This window comes from Rhipicephalus microplus, chromosome X, assembly GCF_043290135.1.
Source record: "Rhipicephalus microplus isolate Deutch F79 chromosome X, USDA_Rmic, whole genome shotgun sequence".
In the NCBI taxonomy this organism is placed as follows: Eukaryota; Metazoa; Arthropoda; class Arachnida; order Ixodida; family Ixodidae; genus Rhipicephalus; species Rhipicephalus microplus.
The window spans coordinates 411,684,138-411,705,648 of record NC_134710.1 but is presented as its reverse complement, the minus strand read 5'-3'; the positions used below and the strand labels follow the sequence as shown (position 1 = coordinate 411,705,648).

The window sequence follows — 21,511 nt, the reverse complement described above, 5'->3', positions numbered from 1 at the left end:
ACATTAGCCCTTATGGCGATGCCATAGTAGTTTTGCAGGACGTCAATGAGTGCATCATTGAGCTTTCCCTTACCACCGAGTCCACGCACTGTCTTCTTCAGTTTTCTGATGCGGCAGCTAACACGCTTCTGTACATGCCCAATACAATCCAGTTTCTGCAAACTGTCCTTTCCACACATGTCTTTGACAGCGGCATAGCTCTTGGAATCACCATCGCCGTAGTACTGCAGGTTCTTCAGATCTTTTTTGCCTTTTGACCTTTCAAATATTCGGTACAGACCAACCGTCTCCATACTGCCAGCACTTCCTTCATGGTTTGCTTGACAGAAAGTGTGGTTTGCCTTCCATTCCTGGTACGAAGCACTATCTTGCCTCACCTTGCTTTTGGTTTCACAAGACTTACACGAACTAGAAAGGGCCTCAACATCAAGAACCTTTCTCGTCTCAACAGAAATCACAAACACACAACCGTTCAAAGATGAATGGCCATGCTTCTGCCACGTGCCATCACCTGAAACACCACACTCGGCACTCCCCACAACATGACGAACTTCTACAGCAGCATCAGTCATCGACTACGACGCCACTTCTCCTGCCGCTGCAGAAAGCCGAGATGACAGTTTGTCGTAGGTGGAGTGACGTGGAGGAGCAGGTATGTTCATCACTTTGGAAAAAGTTTTCGCACCAGCGTGCCCTTTTCCTAACTGGCGCATCCCGTAAACCACACATAAATTGTTCTCATTGGCACGACCCACCTTTCTCGACGTATGAAATGGGCGCTTGAACCCACAGTCGGTACACACGACCGCATAAGCCAAGCATATCCCTTGGTGAGAGCGTTCCTCAAGCTTCAGTGTTGTGTTCATGCATTCGGAACATGCCAGCGATGAAAACACTGAAGAAAGAATACCAATGTCCATTTTCCAGTTCCCTTGGAGCGCAGAATTCTCTAGTGGAGCCTGGTACGCCTTGTTTATGTCCCCAAGCTTCTTCGCAGTTGCTGAAATACCGGCATCTGTGTCAGTAGGCAGCCTCGTCGTCGTGTAGCGATTCCCAGCAAACTTGCGCTTCCTCGTCTTCTGTGTTCTGCACTTCCCCATGCTGGTCGTAATATGGTCCAGGTGGCCTAAGGATACAGCCCTAGTAGCGTTGACACGTGGAACAAATGCAGAACGAAGCCTGACGTAGCCTGACCAAGGCAAACAACAAAAATTTCGACGAGCATCGTGCGTCCCCATTGTGGCTGTTAGAGATTAACGAAGACTTTTAAACACAAAGTTGTATTTAGTGGTATCATCTTATATAACAGTCACAATAAAATGCATAAAGTATTTCGAATAGCATTAATATAGATAAAACAACACTTGCTTTTGAGAGCAATTTTTCGGAACCGAAACTACAGTTGGAAATGTGGTTTCGGTTTTGTTACAAGAGCATAGGGTATATAAAACTTCCTGTAACTCACAGACTAATGACGCTAGGAGGATAATTTTTGTTGCAACATATATGTGAATGTTTGGGTGTGCAAGAAAAAGAAAACCCTAAAAATTTGTTTCGCGAAAAAAAAGGACTTTTGAAGGTGGCCTACCACCTTAAGAAACTTGCTAAAGCTACTGACCGATTCCTCGAAGCACGGAACCTTTGTAATCTTTTGAAAGTGCCAGACCTAGACAAAGAGCTAGCATGAGTAATTCATAAGCCGCAAAGAAGTAACCTCCACGATGTATGCTGTGCAACTGTACGGGCCATCAAGCTCATGAGTGTTGCCGCCCAGCAAAGAAAGTGGCAAAGTGCAACATCTACAGAAAGAGTGGTCACAAGAGCGAGAACTGCTGGAGGACGAAGTCACAGAAGGAGCAGAGTTCTGCATGCATTCATACGGCCATGACAAAACACTGTAGCACTGCTCCACCTGACAAAGTTGTTCGAAGCAAGGAAAGCAGACGCTCCTAGACGTTTGGGAAACCTCTTTTCCTTGTTAATGGAATGCCGGAGGTCGAAGGACAAGTCCTGGATAGGAAAGTACGAGTCCTCAGAGACACAGGCAGCAATACCGCAATCATACGAAGAGACTTTGTTCCAGGGCATTGCTTGACTAGATCTCAGAGCTGAGTGATACTAACAGATGGATCTTGCAAAGAGGTTTCAGAGGCTAAAATACAAATCCATATACCATATTTTTCTGAAGAAATTAAGGAATTATGTATGAATAGCCCTCTTTATGATGTGATTTTAGGCAACCTGCCTGGCGTCAGAGAACTCCTCGAGCCAGATCCTAATCGGAGGTGTGCTGTCGCCGATGCAAGCGATGAAACACCGACAAACTTTCAGGTAGAAGAGATGCGGCACAATGTTTCGGTCATGATCAAACCACAAGGAGACAAGATAACTCCATTAGATGTGCCATCCATAAAACTTGAAGACATAACTAAAGAAAAACTGACAGAAGAGCAACAGAACGACAGGACGCTCAGGTCTCTGTTCGTTAAAGTGGGCGGGAACTTCAAGGCACAAAAAAGTCTCAGCTGCTCATTCTTGAAAAGCACTGGGTTTCTGTATCACCAATACCACATTTTTCAGGCCAGACCTTCGACCAGCTCGTCGTACCGACGCCTTTTCAAAGATAAGTCCTGGAATTGACACATAAGAACCTTATGGCCGGACATCACGGCATACGACGAACGACACAACGCGTCTTTGAAGACTTTTATTGGCCAGATCTGCATGGTGACGTCAAATGCTTCATCAAATCCTGCGATCTGTGCCAAAGAACAACACTAAAAAGTAAAAATGGTGTTGTGTCATTAGGCAGTAAGCCTTTATTACGCACACCATTTAAGCGTGTGGCAGTCGACCTGATCGGACAACTATCCCCAAAAGCAGAACGTCAACCAGTTCTCTTGCAGCAGGTGTCTGTTGTCATCAAGGCGCAAAATGGTCGTGTGACACTGAAAGAGCAGCCATGCAGTGTCGATGTTCAGCATGGCATTCATTTTTTAAATCTCTTCCGTAAACAGACGGCCCCTGACGTGAAGTTGTCTAAAGAGTTCACAGACAAACAGCGTTCCGAAATCCAGGCATTGTTAAAAAGTTATCTTCAGAGCATCGTTCAAAGAATCTGTGACAATGTCATAGATGAATATTTGTGCACTATATAACATCCATGCACAATTGAGTGTTGTGTAGCCAATAGGTGTTTTATTATACGCGGACAATTATCGATGCTCCGTGTTGTGCGATGATTGCGCATGCGAAGAAATGGACCCGCAGTGACTTCCGCTTATGTCTCTGACAATAGGTTTCGTTTCTTCTACCAAACAAAAAAGTTGTAAACCGCTTTCTTAAAGCCGGGTGTATTGTGATATAGGTACAAAAACAAAACCGAAACTGCGCGATCGTCGTAGAAGAGGACGAGAAAGAGCCCGCACTGGCGACGAAAGAGCATGTGCCAGCGTTTGCCAGCGTTCGAAGCAGTTCTCAGCTGGACATCTGATCCGGAGAACTCGTGGACGTCCTCGGCATGCTGTTCTATTCTTGGAATCCGGCTGGGTGACTGGCACAGGGACCAGGCGGTGTGCTGCTGATTCAGCTGTTGTACCTGACAGCTGGACAACCGACGAATGAGGCCGGTAGTCTGGTTGGGCGACTGGCCCAAGGTTCAGGCAAGGTGCCGCAGGTCCCATCGCCGTCCAGTGTGGCTGCGAGCTCCAGTCTGCTGTGGGCTGCTGCTCTGGCTGCCGTTCCAGGTGGATAGCATGACCCTGGTGTGCTGCATGACCCGGGTGGCTGGTGAGCTACCGCTACTGGACTGTCGTGCGGAAGACAGCCGTGCCGTGACGTGGGCCCACTTACGCTCAGGACATCAGCGACTCAGGGGGGCATCTTCGCAAGGAAGCGGCGACCAAGAAACCACGGGCAAACACGGCGAGAGACTTTTGATTACGATACGTGTTTATAAGGACAGAACACCATTACCTTAACTATGCATCATTATAGTTTGCATTTTTTACTGTAAATATATTCTTCTTTGTGTGTGTGCACTCGTACTTTGATCAAATTCCTTGGCTGGCAGTCCTGGGCCAAGCAACAACCCCGACATTACATCACCACCGGCCTTTGTGTTGGCTAAGGGGCTTGACAGTGCTGAAAAGAAGTTCTGAGATGGAGTACAGATTACACCCCATAGAATTCCGAAAGCTCAATTTTGCCTGGTAACATGAATAACAGTCTCCAACTGAGCTCGAAAGCAAAATTTGAGGGTAAACAATTTTCATATGGGCAACGATATTGAAAATAGACATTTATAGGTGCTTGTAGGAATTTAGGCCCAAACGTAAAAAACAGGCATTTAAAGGCACTATAAAAATACTATAAAAGCCCTCCTTACCTCTAACTGATGCTCATATATCAAAGTGACACGATATGAACGCAAGGACCAAAATAGGCATTTGACTCGAATCCGGTCTCTAATAATCATACATGCACAGTATATTATTGGAGTTAAGTGAAATGCAAACAGCAGCAAGCATTGCCAGTGGTTCAAAGTTGTACCCCTTTATAGAAGACACTGGTGTGGGAGAAAAATGGGTATAAGAGGCAATAATGCCTCAACACTGAAATAGAGGTTTACAACAAAACACATGCATGGTACCCGGCTTAAAGAGACACCTTTTATACATGACAAGAATCGCACCACAGAGCATGAACCTTATTAGGGTGTGTAGCTATAGTGCGTGCCATCCCATTATCCCCATGTCATTATCCCCATGCCATCCCATTATCCCCAAACCAGACTGATCTGGCAGCACTGTGCATGTCCATGGTGATGCTTTTTCTAACGCTTGCCACAGCTCATGTTTTATTTGACGCGAATAGTACATGACTGAAGGCATTGTCTCTGACAAAACCCACTTTAAAAGGTCCATCGATTACACCGAAAGTTGTCGCATGTAAACTGCACGTAGATATGAGTACTATATTGAAGAACAAAAAAACATAGCTGATTCCTCCATCATAGGAATTGGTATTGCACGAAAGTGAAACGTGCCTTCACAGAAGTACCGCTTATTGTGCAGCAATATACGAGATTTTGTACAATGTTTATACATGTTTCGCAGCTATAGTACCGTTTGACATGGACACTGCCAGATTGATGCCTAGTGACATGCCTCCATCGTGACGACTATTGTCTATGATCGTAATTTAACAGTTGTAGTACCTAAAGTTGTTCACATATAGCTGGACAAAGCGAATCATAAATCTCGCACCAAGATAACATCGACAAGCACATAATAAATGCTGATTCACATTATTCACCTCTCCGAAACAACATCAACTACGGAAAGAAACGGCACAGTATGCACTCTCGAGTAACGGGTACCCTACGTGTGTGCTGAAATACACACCATCACTCTGCGTTACAGCAACACGGGAGGCAGAGGTTTGCAGCTAGAGCAACAAACGAGTGCAGGCGCTCCCCACTGGCAGCCTTCAGAAGCAGCCAATGAGAGACTTTCAGCAGGAATAAGCAACTCTCAGGCATCTACTATTTCGACATGTGTAACCCTTTGAGACCTTGCGACAGGTGTACTGAACATAAAAAGATAGTGGTGCGGAGAAGCAAGCAAAGCTAAAATTGTACCAGAAACCCCTTCTGCAGCTTTCCCAAGAGGCAAAAAATGACTTTCTTGATGTCGGTTTTCCCTCAGCTACATTTTATTATCAGAGCCCCTCAGAGTAACCCCACTGACAAAGAGAGAACTCGAGCACTCAGTGTGCGCAAGTATGTGAAATAACTTCAGCAGCCATCTTTGTAGAACTCAATTTTTACCATGTGAGCCCTATATAATTCTCTAAAGACAGTGTTGTGAAAGTTGGCCTTTGTAACTCGAAGTTCGCTCGCAATGCGAGAAAGTCTTTATGTCCAGTAAACTGGAGACTAGATGCAACTGGTACGCAGGGTGCTCAACATGGGGAGAAAAAAAACACAAAAAAGACAGTAGAGAACGTCATGCCACAGACAACCTTCAAGCCCAGCCATGAAAAATTAAACAGGAGCATGCTTGCAATTCAGGCAGAGCCAAAAGCAAAATTTTGTCAAGAAAGAGGGCAGAATATGTGTCACCACTAATAAATCCCAAGGTGCAGTATACTGGACATGGTTCTTCCTTGCACTTATTACTTGCTTGATTTTTTTTTGCATGGTTTTCAACAGCTTTCTTAAGCAGGAAAAAAAGAACACTGAACATTTTTTTCCACTACACACACACACACAAAAAAAAAACTACTGGAAGGGATAATGCCAACCATTGCAAACTCTCACATGGTTAATAGCAGAGTCCTTTGGTGCATTTTTATTGCTTGCAGAGCCAGGTCAAGTTTGTATACAGGCAGAGAAACTGCCACTGTCCTGCAGACAAGGAGGCAATGAGAAGCTGTAATCGGCTGCAAGCGAGTGGCAAGAATGCGTTAGGATGAAGTGGGTGGCTTCTACATCCAGGCACCAACTGTCCCTGCTCATCATAACGTCTCCATGTACTATATAAATTTACTAGTTAAAAATACTAAACCCCACTGGCTTCTACTATTTTTAACCAGTGAAGAAAAGATAGAAATTTTCAGCACTGCATTAAATATAAGCATACCCATCTGTTAAACAAAAGCATTGTCAGACACGTACCTACAGAAAGTATGATGAAAAGTATAAGTATTTTAAAAGGTACAGTACACTATTCGTAATAAAAAAAAATTTGGGCATGTTTCCTGTGCCTGCTATTCCTTAAATAGTACAGTCCTTTATTCCACTAGAAGGTCCCACTACTTATGAAGCCCCAGTGGATCAATCTGTGACAAATATGGATTTTATTGAAGGTGATCATGTAATGCATCATATCAGTAATACAAAAATTTCCATTTGTTTCAAATAAATTTCCAGTTGAACACATGAACTTAGATGAGTCAACCACATTTTGCAGTAGAACAGGACAGTGTTAAACAATCGTAAATTGCAGTAGCCACCTCAACAATCCAGGATACATACTACATGCAAGTAGAGAGGCCCATACTTATTAAATATTGTGGTAATGTATAACAAACTATAAGTGTAGTACTTCAAAGCTAAAGCTATTTAACCATGCCAATACCTGAACAATTAAAGTCCGTAAATATGTGCCACTAATATTGTTCGTATATATTTCATAGTGCCAGAACAGCAGCCAGTTACTTGCAAGACAAATAACAGAAGCTAAATGAATAGATAAGGAAGAGCACAAAAAATTGAGAAGCAGATTCACAAAAACCAGGATTTCGTGGTGCCGGCCATTACACCCACACTCGTGCGGCACTGAATCTACAAAGTTGTTCAGGCTGCGACACACTGATTAGCAAGAGAACGTGCCTTCAAAAGTAAAAGGATAACAGAATCCAAGAGCTGGAGCTGCATTCAAAAGTGAAAAACCTAAGCTGTGCTGGCAAGAAAGACTTTAGGTCGACTAAGGAAATGTACAGGATGACCATTGAACTTCCGATGCAGCATTCAAGTCAAATCCCTCTTTTCAAGTGACCTGCACCCGCAATGGTGAGAATACTTGCAAAATCGTGAACAAGCAACAGAAATGCACTGCCTGAACATGCCAAGCTACGGCTGCTACCCACATAACATTCCCGTTCTTAAGTAATGTTAGTAGCATGAACGACTTAAACTTCAAGAAATGACAGAAGAAATGAATGAGGAGTTGAAAATAGCAGTGATTGGAACCTCCTGAGAAAATCCGCAGAGATAATGCAAAACTTCCATGCTGTGCAGAAGGTCCCTCAAGTTGAGCCCACGCGTACCTGGGAATGGCAAACCTTCAGATGACACGGTACTGGTGCGCAAAGGCCTAGATGAGTTGGGGTTCACTTTAGGGGTCCTGCGCCTGGTGTTCAAAACTGCAAGGCAATAGGGCAGGCATGATTATGTTAGTGTACAAGCGAAAACCTTGATAGCAAAATGCCAGTGTCCACCACAGGTAACGCAGTCCAGAGGGCCAGAAACCTGGGAGCCAGAAGATGCGATATGTTTTACTAAGTGGAAGAAGTGAAAAGGCTAAAAGAGATGAACAAGGAGTTAGAGCCATTTGAAGGAGTCACTTGCTGTTGACTAAGAATCACTTACACAAAATCTTGAGCACATGAAAGGCAAGTAATGCGATTTCTACAGCTTGGTCACTTTTATGTGAGACACCCTGAAAAACGCGACTATTTTATTCAAATAACTTACTCTTCAACAACACTTATTTTATCTTTTTTTACTGATATCGCTACAGTTACATCATTTACCATCCACAACTGCAGCACATCACCCCCTTGGTAAGTGAATTTCACCAGCTGGTTAGCACGAGCAGCACAGTGACAAACATGCTTGCTCACAATCGCGTTACAAGAAAAACATTTCTAAGTGGGAAAATCGAGGTCACCGTTTTCAACAAAACACAGTAAGAGCAACATGAAGTAGCTCGTGAGTATGCCACACACTGTGCCATGTGCAAGCACACTTTAAGCTTAACCTTGTAATTCCCAGGAACAGTTATGCCTTCACAAATATTGCAAGAAAACACTGACTGTTTTCACTCTTCTTGTACAGTTAATTTTAGGGAAAATATGAATAAAGTTTTGTTTCAGGCATAAGCTAATTAGTACTAATTAGAAATACTTAATTAGTCATATAATATGTAGGTCACTTTACCTTCTTCATAACCTGCCAAATCTGCAAGTTGCTTATCGTGACACTTATAGTAGCTTTTAATAGCATTATTAAGATATGTATCATATTCAAATGTATGAATTAAAGGGTTAAGATAAACCTGCACAACCTTGGTAGGTGTTTATTAGGAGTTAGAAAAACTGCATGTATAGATAACTGAATCTTGACAAGTATGCAAAAAAAGACAAGAAAAAGAAAAAGCAAATGTGTGTGGAGACAGAGTACATTACTAACACTCGAGAGAAGCAGCCATATTCTTATAAAACTTCCATATACAGGGGTGCAACAGTCGGAATACAATTTTTAGCAATTTCTGGAGCAGCAAAATATTGCTTGTGAAGCACTAAAATCCAAATTTGAAGCAAGTTTCAGGAGAATAAATACTTCCATTTTTTCATGACGAAGACCAAATTTGGAGAAATAAAACAAGAAGGTTTAGATTTAGAATAGAAAAGTAAATATGTAGAAACTATTCAACACCATCTAAATCATGCAGAGTGAACATGAGCAATGCAATTTCAAGAAAAGTAATTCAAACCACCTTATTGACCAAACATTGATAAAGCCCACATTAGCATTTGCCACATATGTCAAACCTTTGACAGACTCAGTAAACTTTGATGTGGATCTGCTAAGCTGGCGGCCTTGAAATTTGGGGAGATTCATAAAACTTAGAAGAATGGGTGACGAAAAATACTTCTCCACAGTTTGTTTTTGTTTTTTGGGTGGTGGGCTGCAGAAATATCATCATCAGCCTGCCTACGTTCACTGTAGGACAAAGGCCTCTCCCATGTTCTGCCAGTCACCTCGGTCCTGTGCTAGCTGCTGCCACTTTATACCCACAAACTTCTTTATCTCATCTCCCCACCTAACTTTCTGTCTCCCCCTAACCTGCTAGCCTTCTCTGGAAATTCAGTCAGTTATCCTTATTGACCAGCGGTTATCCTGCCTATGTGCTAATTTTCAGCCCAAGTACAATTCTTCTTGATTTTAACTATGATATCCTTAACCCTGGTTTGTTCCCTGATCCACCCTGCTCTCGTCTCTTAAGGTTACACCTATCATACATTGTCACCTATCATACAATGTATGCAGAAATGTCATACGTGATTCCAAATGATTGCCGGTAACCTTTTTATACATCACCGATTATACTAGTACTCACAATTATGTCGCGTATACAAGCATGAGTATATTATTGAAATGTGCTGTCTTTAGAAACTATTGTTAATAGCGCCTTCCAAATCCAAACAGTACAATTAAAAGTTACATATATGCCAAAATATTCATAACAATAAAAATTTATAATATACACTTTGAAAATAAATAACCCAGGTACAATAATAAATGTCGTACAAGCTTTTCTATCCATACAAAAAAAGAAAATCAGAACCAAGGTTCTGCTTCAGTGCTCGTGCCATGCGGTGAAGCATTGCTTGGTTTTTTTTGTAAGACAACAGTAGCATCGAACACTTTTCCCAGTAATTTTTTTACTTTAGTTTTTTTTTTGTTTTTTTTTCAATAAGAGCCTACATGTGTTCTAATATAGATAGATGCTCGTCATGTGAATAATGCCTCTATATTGCAGCTATCCAATGAACTTTGCTATTTTATCTAGCGTTCCAATATATGCATCCAAGCATATTTCTTCACATTTTCGCACATCATGTTAAAAAGAAAAAAAGGACAATATCGCGTGCAGTTATACAACCTTTCGCACCACTCCGTAGTCAGGGCCAAGATGTGCTCCAGTGGCCATCTTGTCATCGAGGAGAAGCTCTCAGCCGCTACCAGCTCAATGTGACCTAGCAACGCGTGGATATCACAAATAACCAGAGTAGCTATAACTTTGTACACAAAGGTTAGTAAGTACGCACTTGTGGCAGAGAAGACAACATAAGGCCGTAAACAAAACAAACCTGTAAATAGCTGTGGATGACTCAGGCTGATGCAAAACATCATCGCCATAAAACCTGAAACTGAAGTGCTGTCATGAGTGGAATAAGCTCATCCTCAGTCGATTCAGGTGCAGCTGCAAGACAGTTTCGAGCGGCGCGTGTTTTTTCCAGCACAGGTGCACACCCATGCACGCGTGACGCTGCCACCATAGAAGTGATTAGTGACACTAGATGCAGCCCTGTGTCTTATATAACCATACAAGCGAAACCGAAGCGGCTGAAAACTGGCTGAGAAGGCCCCCTCCACACTTTAAACATAGGGCAAACCTATGGAAATATTTTTTTTTGTAGAGTAAATTTTTGTTGACTCCTAGCAACAAGTCTACTGAATAGCTGGCATCAATTTCTGGCAATTATTACTCCTCAACACAGTTAGAGTGCAAAGCTGACACCCTCATTTTATATTTGACTTGCAAAGGTTTTTTTATTACAGAACTTTGGTGTTACTGTAGCGTAATCACAAGGGGCACGCACTTCTGTCAAGATCGCCAGCCAAGTGCATCTTCTCAACAAGACATGCACAATGGTTGGCGCAAAGCTCTGTCGAAAATCCCTACTTCGTCAAAAGCGTCAATCATCCTCGTGGTAACGAAAGAGTTAAGCAGTGTTCTGCATGGGTCAGATTAGAACAAGGCCAGACAATTTTTGAGCCTCGCCCCCTCCCCCCCAAAAAAATTTTCTTTGCTCGCGTACGCATATATAACAGACACACACAAACACATACACGCATGAACATACATAAAGTATGACTGAATTCCCCACCCCCGCAAAAAAAAAAGCTTTGGCTGTGCCCCTGCCACCCCCCCCCCTTCTTTTTTTCTTCCACAATGGAGTTAGGGTCCGGCCCAAGGTTTTTAGATACTGTCAGTTGAAAAAGCTCACGCCAGACGTGGCACCAACTCGTATCCACTCTGAGCGTGGCACTGCCGTAGCATTGAGATTAAGCCGCTGGCGCTAGCTACCCGCCACTTCCCGCGCCAAAGTTGATTTTTTTTTTGCTTCCTCAGACCACAGCGGCAAGAACTTGAAGGTTAGAGTTTAGTCATCTCAAATTGTATTTCACATGTGACATGATGATCACAAGCAGGCTTGATAAAAGCCCCAAATAATTCTGCTGTTCTGAAGGCCTGGACAGCTGCTATTCCACGAAAAGCCTTCCAGGTGACAGTCAAGACCTATATTTGGGATCTACATTTCTAATCAGAGAACCTAATCAATTGCTATGAGCACATCGTAGGCGGAAACATTGTCGAAATTCCACGTGGTAGGTGGACATTTACGCTCGGTGCTGTTCCTCGAATTTTCCGGAATATTCCTACACGCGTCTAAACCAGCAGCATTAAAGTGCAAAAGGAAACCCCCGAAACTTAGAGAAACCGTGAATTTCGAGGGTCATGTGTCAGCAAGTGGCGATGATGTTCCTGACATTAACCTAGAGAACAGCGATGTTGACGAAGCTACTGGCGTCCCCTGCGATCCAGAGTTGTGTCCAGGAGTGGCAACTTGATTCACTGCATTACAAGACTAAACAAAGTTCTAATCCTGGAATGTCGAGCTTATCCAGAAAGAAGTTCGTTTTTTTTTTTTTTTTCAAATTCACTGTCCGTCTTGTGTTGAAAGATTCAAAAGTGAAGTCAGCGAGAGTGTAGCACTACCAAACCGAGTGGCTGATTACTCCCCTGCTCCTTAAAATATCAAGCCCTGCTGCTTATAGGCTGATGTCAAAGGTGAGCACACTGCCTCTGCCGACATCCTCAGGCCTTGCACAAACTATAAAAAAATGCCTTGCAAATTTGGGTTCAATAAGGCTTCGCTAGGCAGCATCAGCTGTTCTGCTGGAAGAAGGCCGGTCATGAGTTCATACACTTGGCGGATAGGCACTTTTCAAAGCTGTTTTTTCATTTTTCGAACGTCGTTCTTTGCTTTTTCTCGAAATACTGTGGCCCTAATAACCATCTTTCTTAGGTTTTTAGTAGTCGAGAGCAATTTTTGGTGAAGCGTCATTGCTTTCATAGATTTTTTTTTTTTTTCTTCTACCGTGCTTGCCGATTGTACCTTGTGCTCTTTCATGATAGGCATAAGTCTTCCCGGAACAGCCCCAAGCATATAGTGCTCTTCTACACATTCTGAATTTTCAGGGCTGATGTTGCCGTCGAAATGGAAGGTAATAAGCTGCTATGACAGCCCATGCATATTTTTAGGTGATCAACATAACCGAGAAAAGCTGATACCATCCGGAAGCTTGTGAGTTTAAGCTGGCTTTCCAAACCATGTTCGCTGTATGCGCACAGGGGAACAAGCTTCCCCCTAGAACAGAGGACAACGGTGAAGTCTTTTGTTACCATCACTGCCTTGTCGATTTCGACAATACCTTAATACCTTTGTTGTGAAAAAACTTTGAAAAAAAAAAAAAAAAAAAACTTCTGAACAAGTTCGACATTCTAGGATTGGAACTTTGTTTGGTCTTGTAATGCACCTCTGGACACAACTCTAGATCGGAGGGTACGCCAGTAGCTTCGTGAACAACGCTGTTCTCCTTGTTAACGTCACACTCATCACTACTACTTGCCAAAACATGGCCCTCGAAATTCACTGTTTGTCTAAGTTTCGGAGGCTTCCTTTAGCGTTTTAATGCCACTGGTTTAGACAAGTGCAAAGAATATTCGAGAAAATTGGGGTAACTGCACCGGGCTTAAGTGTCCACCACAATTTCGACAACGTTTCCACCTACGATATGCTCGTAGCAAGTGATTCGATCCTCGGATATGAAATTTATATTGATTCAAATGTGGGGTTTAGTGTCCCAAAACTACCATATGATTATGAGAGATGCCGTAGTGGAGGGTTCCAGAAATTTCAACCACCTGGAGTTTTTCAACGTGCACCCGAATCTGAGCACACGAGCCTACAGCATTTCCGCCTCCATCGGAAATGCAGCCGCCACAACCGGGATTCGATCCCAGGACCTGCGGTCGAAATTTATATTGCCAATGTAGGTCTTGACGATCCCGGGACCTGCGGTCAAAATTTATATCGGCAATGTAGGTCTTGACTGTCACTTGGAAGGCTTTTCCTGGAATAGCAGCTGTCCAGGCCTTGAGAACTGCAGGGTCCTTTGGGGCTTTGAAGAAGTGCCGCCAATCACAAGGATTTTGCTCGGAGGCACAGCCCTTCGACAGCCCGGCGCGCTGTAGGTCGACATGTTTACTATGTTAAACTGCTAATTCACTCAAGCATGCTTGATCGTCATGTCACATGTGAAACACAATGTGCCAAAAAGCTTTCCCAATTGAACGTTATTGAAATACTCTCTGTGTGTCATGTATTTCACTGCTTTCTATTTTTTCTTAAATTTTTCTTCCTTCACTTTAAAAGTCTATCTTATAACTACTCGGATAATTTCGGCTACATTTGAAAGAGTTGAGAGGCGCCTTTGCAAAAAATTATACCATTTATGTCAGTGGTGCCAGCTGTGAGCCCTGAGAAATCACTGATATAAAGCATAGCAGGGAGTTTTGCGCTAATTCGCTCAAGACAGTCAGCATGGCCTGTCTATTTTACCTTAGCTGTTCAAAAAGAAGCAGAATCATTTCTAAATACAGTCGAATCTCGATAATTCAAACTGAACAGGGCCCGAAAATTTGTTCGAATTGAAAGAAGTTCGAATAAATGAAAGCTAAATGAACGGAGGACTCACCATGCAGTGGCGCATGCACATTGAGCTAACACACGAGGAGAAGTTTCAGAAGACTTACATTTATTCACAATTCACAGAACATCCGTCATTAATTCAAGTAATCGGTGATGCGTGTCTGCACATGATTGCCTTGCAGCGAGTCAATCGATTTCGCACACAGCTTGCAAAGCATTTCTACTTCGGATTCAGCATTCTCCTGACAAGAAAAGTTGCGCGTGGCAATGTCCAGCGCCGACACTGACTAAAGACGACACAGCAACGACTGCGTCTCCGCTGCTACCCTCAGACGCAGCGTGGCCAGCACGTGAACAGAAAAAAGGAGCGCTCCACTGGGAGAGAGAAACAACCAACACTCTGCGGCTTTTTTTGTTTCTTTTTTCTCTCACTCGTCGTTGAAAGGAGAAGGATCTACATGGCAGGGACGGGAAAGGGGGAACGTGGCACCAGCGCATGAGAGAGATCCAACACTCGGCGACAGTTTTCTTTCTTTCCAGCTCTCTCTCTTCATGCGTGGCGTTGGAAGGAGAAGGGACTTAACGTGGCAGGGATAGAAAAGGGAGAAGCGTGGCACAGGCGTGTCGCAGATCGGCATTTGAGAGAGAGAGCAAACATTCCACTGCAGCCTTTTCTTTCCTTTTCTTTTTCTTTGCGCGCAGCGTTGAGGTGCCGGAGGTGTCGCCGCAAAATTGGGCGTGGTGCTGAGAGAATTTTCGGAGCGCGGTATGTTCGAATCAACTGTTGCAAGTGCTTACACGTTCAAATTACAGGGCGTTTTCGCCCATTGAAATACACATAGCTTTGACGGGACCTCAGCATGAGTTCGAATTAACCAGACGTTCAGATTAAGCACGTTCGAATCATTGAGATTCGACTTATATGCTTACACGCAATTTATGCATAATTTAGGCTCGTTCGCTTAAAATCGTCCACAACCTGAAGGCGTAGATGAAGACTATTTATTTCAGACGAGCAGGCAGAATTTTTGGGGGGGGCTAGGGGCACCACCTTGATCTGAAGTTGGTGCCAGACTGGAAAGTGTGGTCGAGTGTCACTTTTTACTATGTAAACACTAGCGGAAAACATTTTTATTGTTTAGGGGTGAGGAAGCACTGCACAGGCCCGGTGTACCATCCCCTGCCTCACTGATTCATTGCAGGCACAGAGTTATTATACTGTTATGTGCCACTCACCCAGGTGATGAAGAAAAAAAGGACTAGGTGGTGCCTGCTCTCGCCATCTTGGTTGTTTTTGCCCGCACTACTGTGGATTGTAAATATTGTAAATACACCCTTTTCTGTCATCCCACCAGAAAATCATTTGTAGAAGGTGCAAGGTACCCACTTCACGCAAGACGGAACTTCACAGCAGGCGTCTTCTTGGACAGACCATCATGTCCACAGATAATGCCGTCAATACAGCACCCGCTATGCCGAATTCACTGAGCCACGTTGTTGTGACCCACCCCTGAGACCCTGGCCTCTTCTGCGGGACTGATAACGAGCACGTGGAGAAGTGGCTGGCCGACTACGAGTGCGCCAGCGAGACCAATCACTGGGATCTGACTGATGCTCGCAGTCAGTCGGGATCTGACTGGGCTTGGTGGCACTGTTTGGAGCATCATGGTTAACTACGTGCTCTTCGTTATACAGGCATGCCTTGGCTTTCACGGGACTGAACGTGCTTCCCTGCTGGGTTGCTGTGGTCATTCCGCCACAACGCCGATGTCATTAAGTATCCAACACGTGCAACTTGGGACGACGCTGCTATCGCTATCAGCATGGCAGAACGAACCCCATCATGATGCGACGCTTCGCACGTCACGTCCGGAGGATCTTTTTGGCGCACCAGTGACATCTGGCACATCGGCGGGACTGCATAAAAGGCCAAACATGACCCGCGCACGCATCACTGGGCTTGGTGGCACCGTTCGGAGCATCATGGTTAACTACGTGCTCTTCGTTATAAAGGTTGGTGATAAACGGTCCTTTGTTAAATGTACTAAAACTAGTTACGTTGGACTAGTTGTGCTGCCAAACCCACAGTACATGTTATTTTGCTACCTGGAGTGCGTTTGCGTGATATTTTTGTTATTGCAACTGAGTGGTGACGTAGAAGAGCACCCAGGTCCTGACAAAATAGATCAAATACTACAGGCCGTCAATGAACTTAAGACATCTCATACAGCTCTTGAGACGGGTCTTAAAGATGTCCAGTTAAGGCTATCTCAGATTGAAAGTATCCTTACGTCATTAAAGCAATGTCAGGAGAAGGTCGGAAAATGTGAAGCAACCGTATCGGCTATGCGCAGTGAGTTCACTAAAATGCACAACAAAATAGAAGAACTAGGAAATAGAAGCTGCCGAAACAATATCATTATCTATGGTCTTAAAGAAACAGAACAAAAACCAGAAATGGTGCAACAACTTGTGACGCGAGGGATATTTTCTGAAATGTTGGACATCGAAGCGAAATCTGTTGAGCGTGTGCACAGGCTCGGTCTTCGGAAGCCTAACCGCGAGCGACCAGTTATATTGCGCTTCTATGATTTTACAGAAAAAATGCTGGTATTACGAAACTGTTATAAACTAAAAAATACACCCATATCTGTATCAGAAGACTATTCTAAGTTTGTTCGTGAAACTCGGAGGAAGCTGTGGCAGGCGTCTGCGCCAAATCGCAGTAACGGAGATAAGGTGACACTAGTTTACGACAAACTTAAAATCAATGGAGAATGCTTCACATGGAACGAGATAGAAAATAAAATGGTAGCTGTGAAACGTGCTCGTACCGATGGCCACGAGAAGCCAAGCACTTTTCCAGCGTGACCGAAAACAAAAGAGCCACTTACGTTGCTTTGCTTTAATGCAAGAAGTATCGTAAACAAAACACAGCAGTTGGAAGAACTGTTGCTTTTGTACGGACCTGATGTAGTGGTCATTACGGAAACATGGCTAAATCCTGATATTCACGATTTAGAGATAGTGCCACCAGCATACGCACTGCTTCGTACAGATCAGGATGGCCGTGGCGGGGGCATGGCCATCGCCATTAAACGGAACACGCATTTCATAAAGAAAGTGGCATTGCTGGTCACAAAAGTGTGTGGTGTTCAATCCTTATTAATAACGTCCCTGTGTTGATTGGTGGAGTATACCGGTTTCCGGGTGCTCCTGATGAATACCTTGTAAAGCTACAGAACTTTCTTCACGGCTGTGTAGGTGAGCGAACGAAACTAATACTTACTGGTGATTTTAATATGCCGGGAATAAACTGGGACACTTTTGCCATCGGAAATACTGCTGTTAAAGGTTCAGATATACTTTTTGACATTATGTTTAGTCACTCGTTGACACAGCTGGTGATAGCACCGACTCGCATCCACGGGTCGGCATGTTCAGTGCTTGATCTTGCATTTGTGTCTGGCTCATTAACACCACAAATAAAAATTGAAGAGGGAATCTCTGATCACAAGCTCATTCTGTTGACATTTCATGACATGGGCGGCCGCGTATCACACGCAACGACGCGCATATCAGTTAAAGATTGCTACAGAGCGAATGACGAAAGTGTTATAGATTTTCTTGAAGCATCACAAGACGTTTTCTTTAATACGTCATCGGGTGTCGTGGATCTATGGACACACGCAACGACGCGCATATCAGTTAAAGATTGCTACAGAGCGAATGACGAAAGTGTTATAGATTTTCTTGAAGCATCACAAGACGTTTTCTTTAATACGTCATCGGGTGTCGTGGATCTATGGAACAAACTAAAATCTGGAATCACGCATTGTGAATCAACCTTCATACCTACTAAGCTAAAGAAAACTAAGCGTAAAACGCCGAGAAACATAATCCACCTAAAGAGAAAAGTACAAGGACTCCGCAAACATAAAAAGAAATCCGCTGCACTCAATGAGCTTTCACGCCACTTAAAAACGGAAATAAAGATGGCAAGAGACCACTTTTTCTCAAGCACTCTGACTGAGTTTATGACAAATCAACGACGTAAATTTTGGAAGTACTTATCATAGTAAACTAAAATGGAAATATCGGGTAGTCTTGTTGAAGATGCACGGATTATTGCAGATGCTTTCAACATTTACTTCCAATCAGTTTTCACGCGTACGCAGCCTTCATTTTTACCATCGTCTAACAGTGAAAATCACATGCCAGATTTAACAATAACAGAGTCTGGCATACTTAACCTGCTTCTTCAACTCGATGTCAAAAAATCGCAAGGCCCGGATGAAATTTCTAATGCGTTTCTTAAGCGCTATGCCGCTCAGCTAACCCCTTTTCTGCAAAAGATATTTCCCTTATCATTAGAAACAGGTGTACTTCCTAATGATTGGTTGTGTGCAAAAGTAATTTCTATCCATAAAAGTGGGAACAAGCAACTGATAAACACATACAGGCCAATATCACTGACAAGTACATGCTGTAAGCTAATGGAGCATATAATAAACAAAGCACTTATGAACTATCTAGAGGAAAATAATCTGCTATATCCGAACCAACACAGTTTTAGAAAGAAGCTTTCGACCACTACACAACTTTTAGAGATTACTCATGACGTTGCTTTAGCTATTGATTCTAGACTGCAAATAGATGCAATATTTATTGATTTTTCTAAGGCATTCGGCCGCGTTCTGCACTCGTTGCTCATAGATAAACTTGAATCATTTGGGGTTGACTCAAAAATAGTCCATTGGATTGCCACTTATCTTTCCAACCACACCCAATATGTTTCTTTTATTAATAGCGAGTCCGACCGTGCCGACGTGTTCTCTGGTGTTCCCCAAGGGTCCGTACTAGGACCAACAGTCTTCCTCATATACATCAATGACATCTACACTGCTATGGAACCAGGTATTACAATGAGGCTTTTTGCAGATGACTGCGTCATATACTCTCCCACTAGCACTACAGAAGACCAGGTGAAACTTGACAAATCTTTAAAAAATATTGGGCAATGGTATGAAAAACATGGTATGCAAATTAATACAGACAAAACCATGTGCATTACAATTTCCCATAGAAAAACACCACTTCACTTTCAGTACAACTTCTCTGGGGCAGACATCAAGCACGTAAATACCGTAAAGTACCTGGGGGTCATAATAACATCATCGTTAAAATGGGATGCCCACATTAATCAAATTTCTGCACGTGCATTTAAACAACTAGGTTTTTTAAGGCGTAAACTAACCGGAACTTCCCCTCAAGTTAAACTAACAGCATACAAGACGCTCATTAGACTTATCCTAGAATATGCAGCTATAGTTTGGAACCAGCACCAAAAGAACATGATTGATGCATTGAAAAAGATTCAAAACCGGGCTCTTAGGTTTATTTTTTCAAAGTATGCCAGGCGGGAGAGTGTTTCCGCGCTGCGTTTGCAAGCACGTGTCGCAACTCTTGCTAGCCGACGACAATTAGCCAGCTGAAATTTCTTTTTCTTCTTTCAAACAACCTGGTAAATTTAAATAAGGATGATTACCTTAAAGTTCCGCACCGTCACTCCAGTAGAACTAACAATGACAAATGCATGCGCCCATTCCTGTCACGTTGTAACACGTTGAGGTATTCTTTTTTTCCCGCAGCTATAGAGATGTGGAATGACTTGCCGAACGACGTTGTCAGTGCGCAATCACCTGAGTCATTTTCATCGCTGTTGGAAATTCATTTGGAGGCATTGCAATAGATTCTGCGCATTGCAATAGATTCTGTGAAATAAAGGTTAAAACAGTGTATCGCGCATGTGCTCCCACATTGCTGCATGTGCTTCGCCACCTGCATTTGCGTGTCAGTGTTACCGTCGATGTTGTCATGCTCGGTAGCTTTTTCGGTGAAACACATGCGCGTTGTTCATTTATTGCTTTATACTGTTATATCGTTATTTTTCTTTCCTTTTCATCTTTGTGATATGAAGCATTGTTTGCTCTGTACGCCCTCTCCTGTATAGGCCTGAAAAGGCCAAAATATTGAATAAATAAATAAATGTCAGCTACTACCTCAGAGATACAGCCAGTGTGCGGTTCGACACACACGAGGAGGAGCTGACCGGCTGGGACGTATGCAAACAAAAAATTAAAGACCTTTTCGGAAAGCCCATTGCACACCAACGAGCTGCCCAGAAGAAATTCTCGTGCCAGGCCCAAAGCACAACGGAGCCATACATATTGTACATACAGGATATCTTAGCCTTGTGCCGGCAAGTTTTTTTTTTTTTTTTAAAGATACTGCAGGCCTTTCTCGGGCCCATGCAGGAGTGAATACAAATAATATAAACAGACAATAAATACAAATGCACAGTATATCTTGACACAGCTGAAAAAATATTACATAGGAAATTAACAAGTCGAAAGACATAGCACTCAGTAGTATATACACACATACACATTTATACATATACACATATATACATATATATATAAACATACATACAGGCCACATATATCAAGAAAAAGTATTCATCACAATATACTCGGTAAATGAAGCCAACGACCCAGAGTTTACAACTTTCTCGGACAAGTTATTCCAAGAAGTAATCGCGTCAGGAAATAGAGCAAACTTGTGGACATTAATGTGGCTAACTGGTTGCCTAAACGTTTTGCTGTGTTTCGTTCTGGCTGTAAGTTTCGAAGGATGTTGAAGGTAACTCACCCATGATAATTAAAAGTCCCCATGATAAAGCTGGTAAATGAATTTTGATCTTGATACTATCTTGCACTGCTCAAGTTTTGTAGGCTTGCCTTATTACATAAATAAGTTACACTAGAATGACGGGAGTACACGGAATATATGAAACACAAAGCTAAATTCTGAACTCGTTCATTTCTTTTTAATGAAGTACTGCTTCCAAGGTCTCCAAATAACGTCGGCATACTCCAACTTTGATCGTACTAGTGCTTTGTATGCATTAGATATAATCACAGAAGGAGCATTTTGCAGTTTTCTCTTTAAAAAGGACAATTTATTTAGTGCACCCCTACAGACGTTCTCGACATGCGGTTCCCAGGTGGGATTACTCAAGAGTGTGACACCTAAATATTTAACATGATCTGTTCTAGTGATTGTAGTATTTCCCAAAGAGTACGTAAATTGTAGA

The 21,511-nt window shown here is 43.0% G+C and overlaps 1 protein-coding gene across 9 annotated transcripts in view; it reads right to left on the bottom strand.

Annotated features, from left to right (window-relative positions):
* Positions 1 to 21,511, bottom strand: part of Uck (Uridine-cytidine kinase) — a 104,080-nt gene that overhangs the window by 52,139 nt on the left and 30,430 nt on the right. For 6 of the 9 annotated variants that reach the window (XM_075880274.1, XM_037413280.2, XM_075880275.1 and 3 more), the window contains exon 3: positions 7,834 to 7,929. The exons of the other annotated variants lie outside the window; for them this stretch is intronic. In XM_075880274.1, the coding sequence (XP_075736389.1) occupies positions 7,834 to 7,929 (96 nt within the window). The remainder of the gene's footprint in view (positions 1 to 7,833; positions 7,930 to 21,511) is intronic. 9 annotated transcript variants of the gene reach the window in all.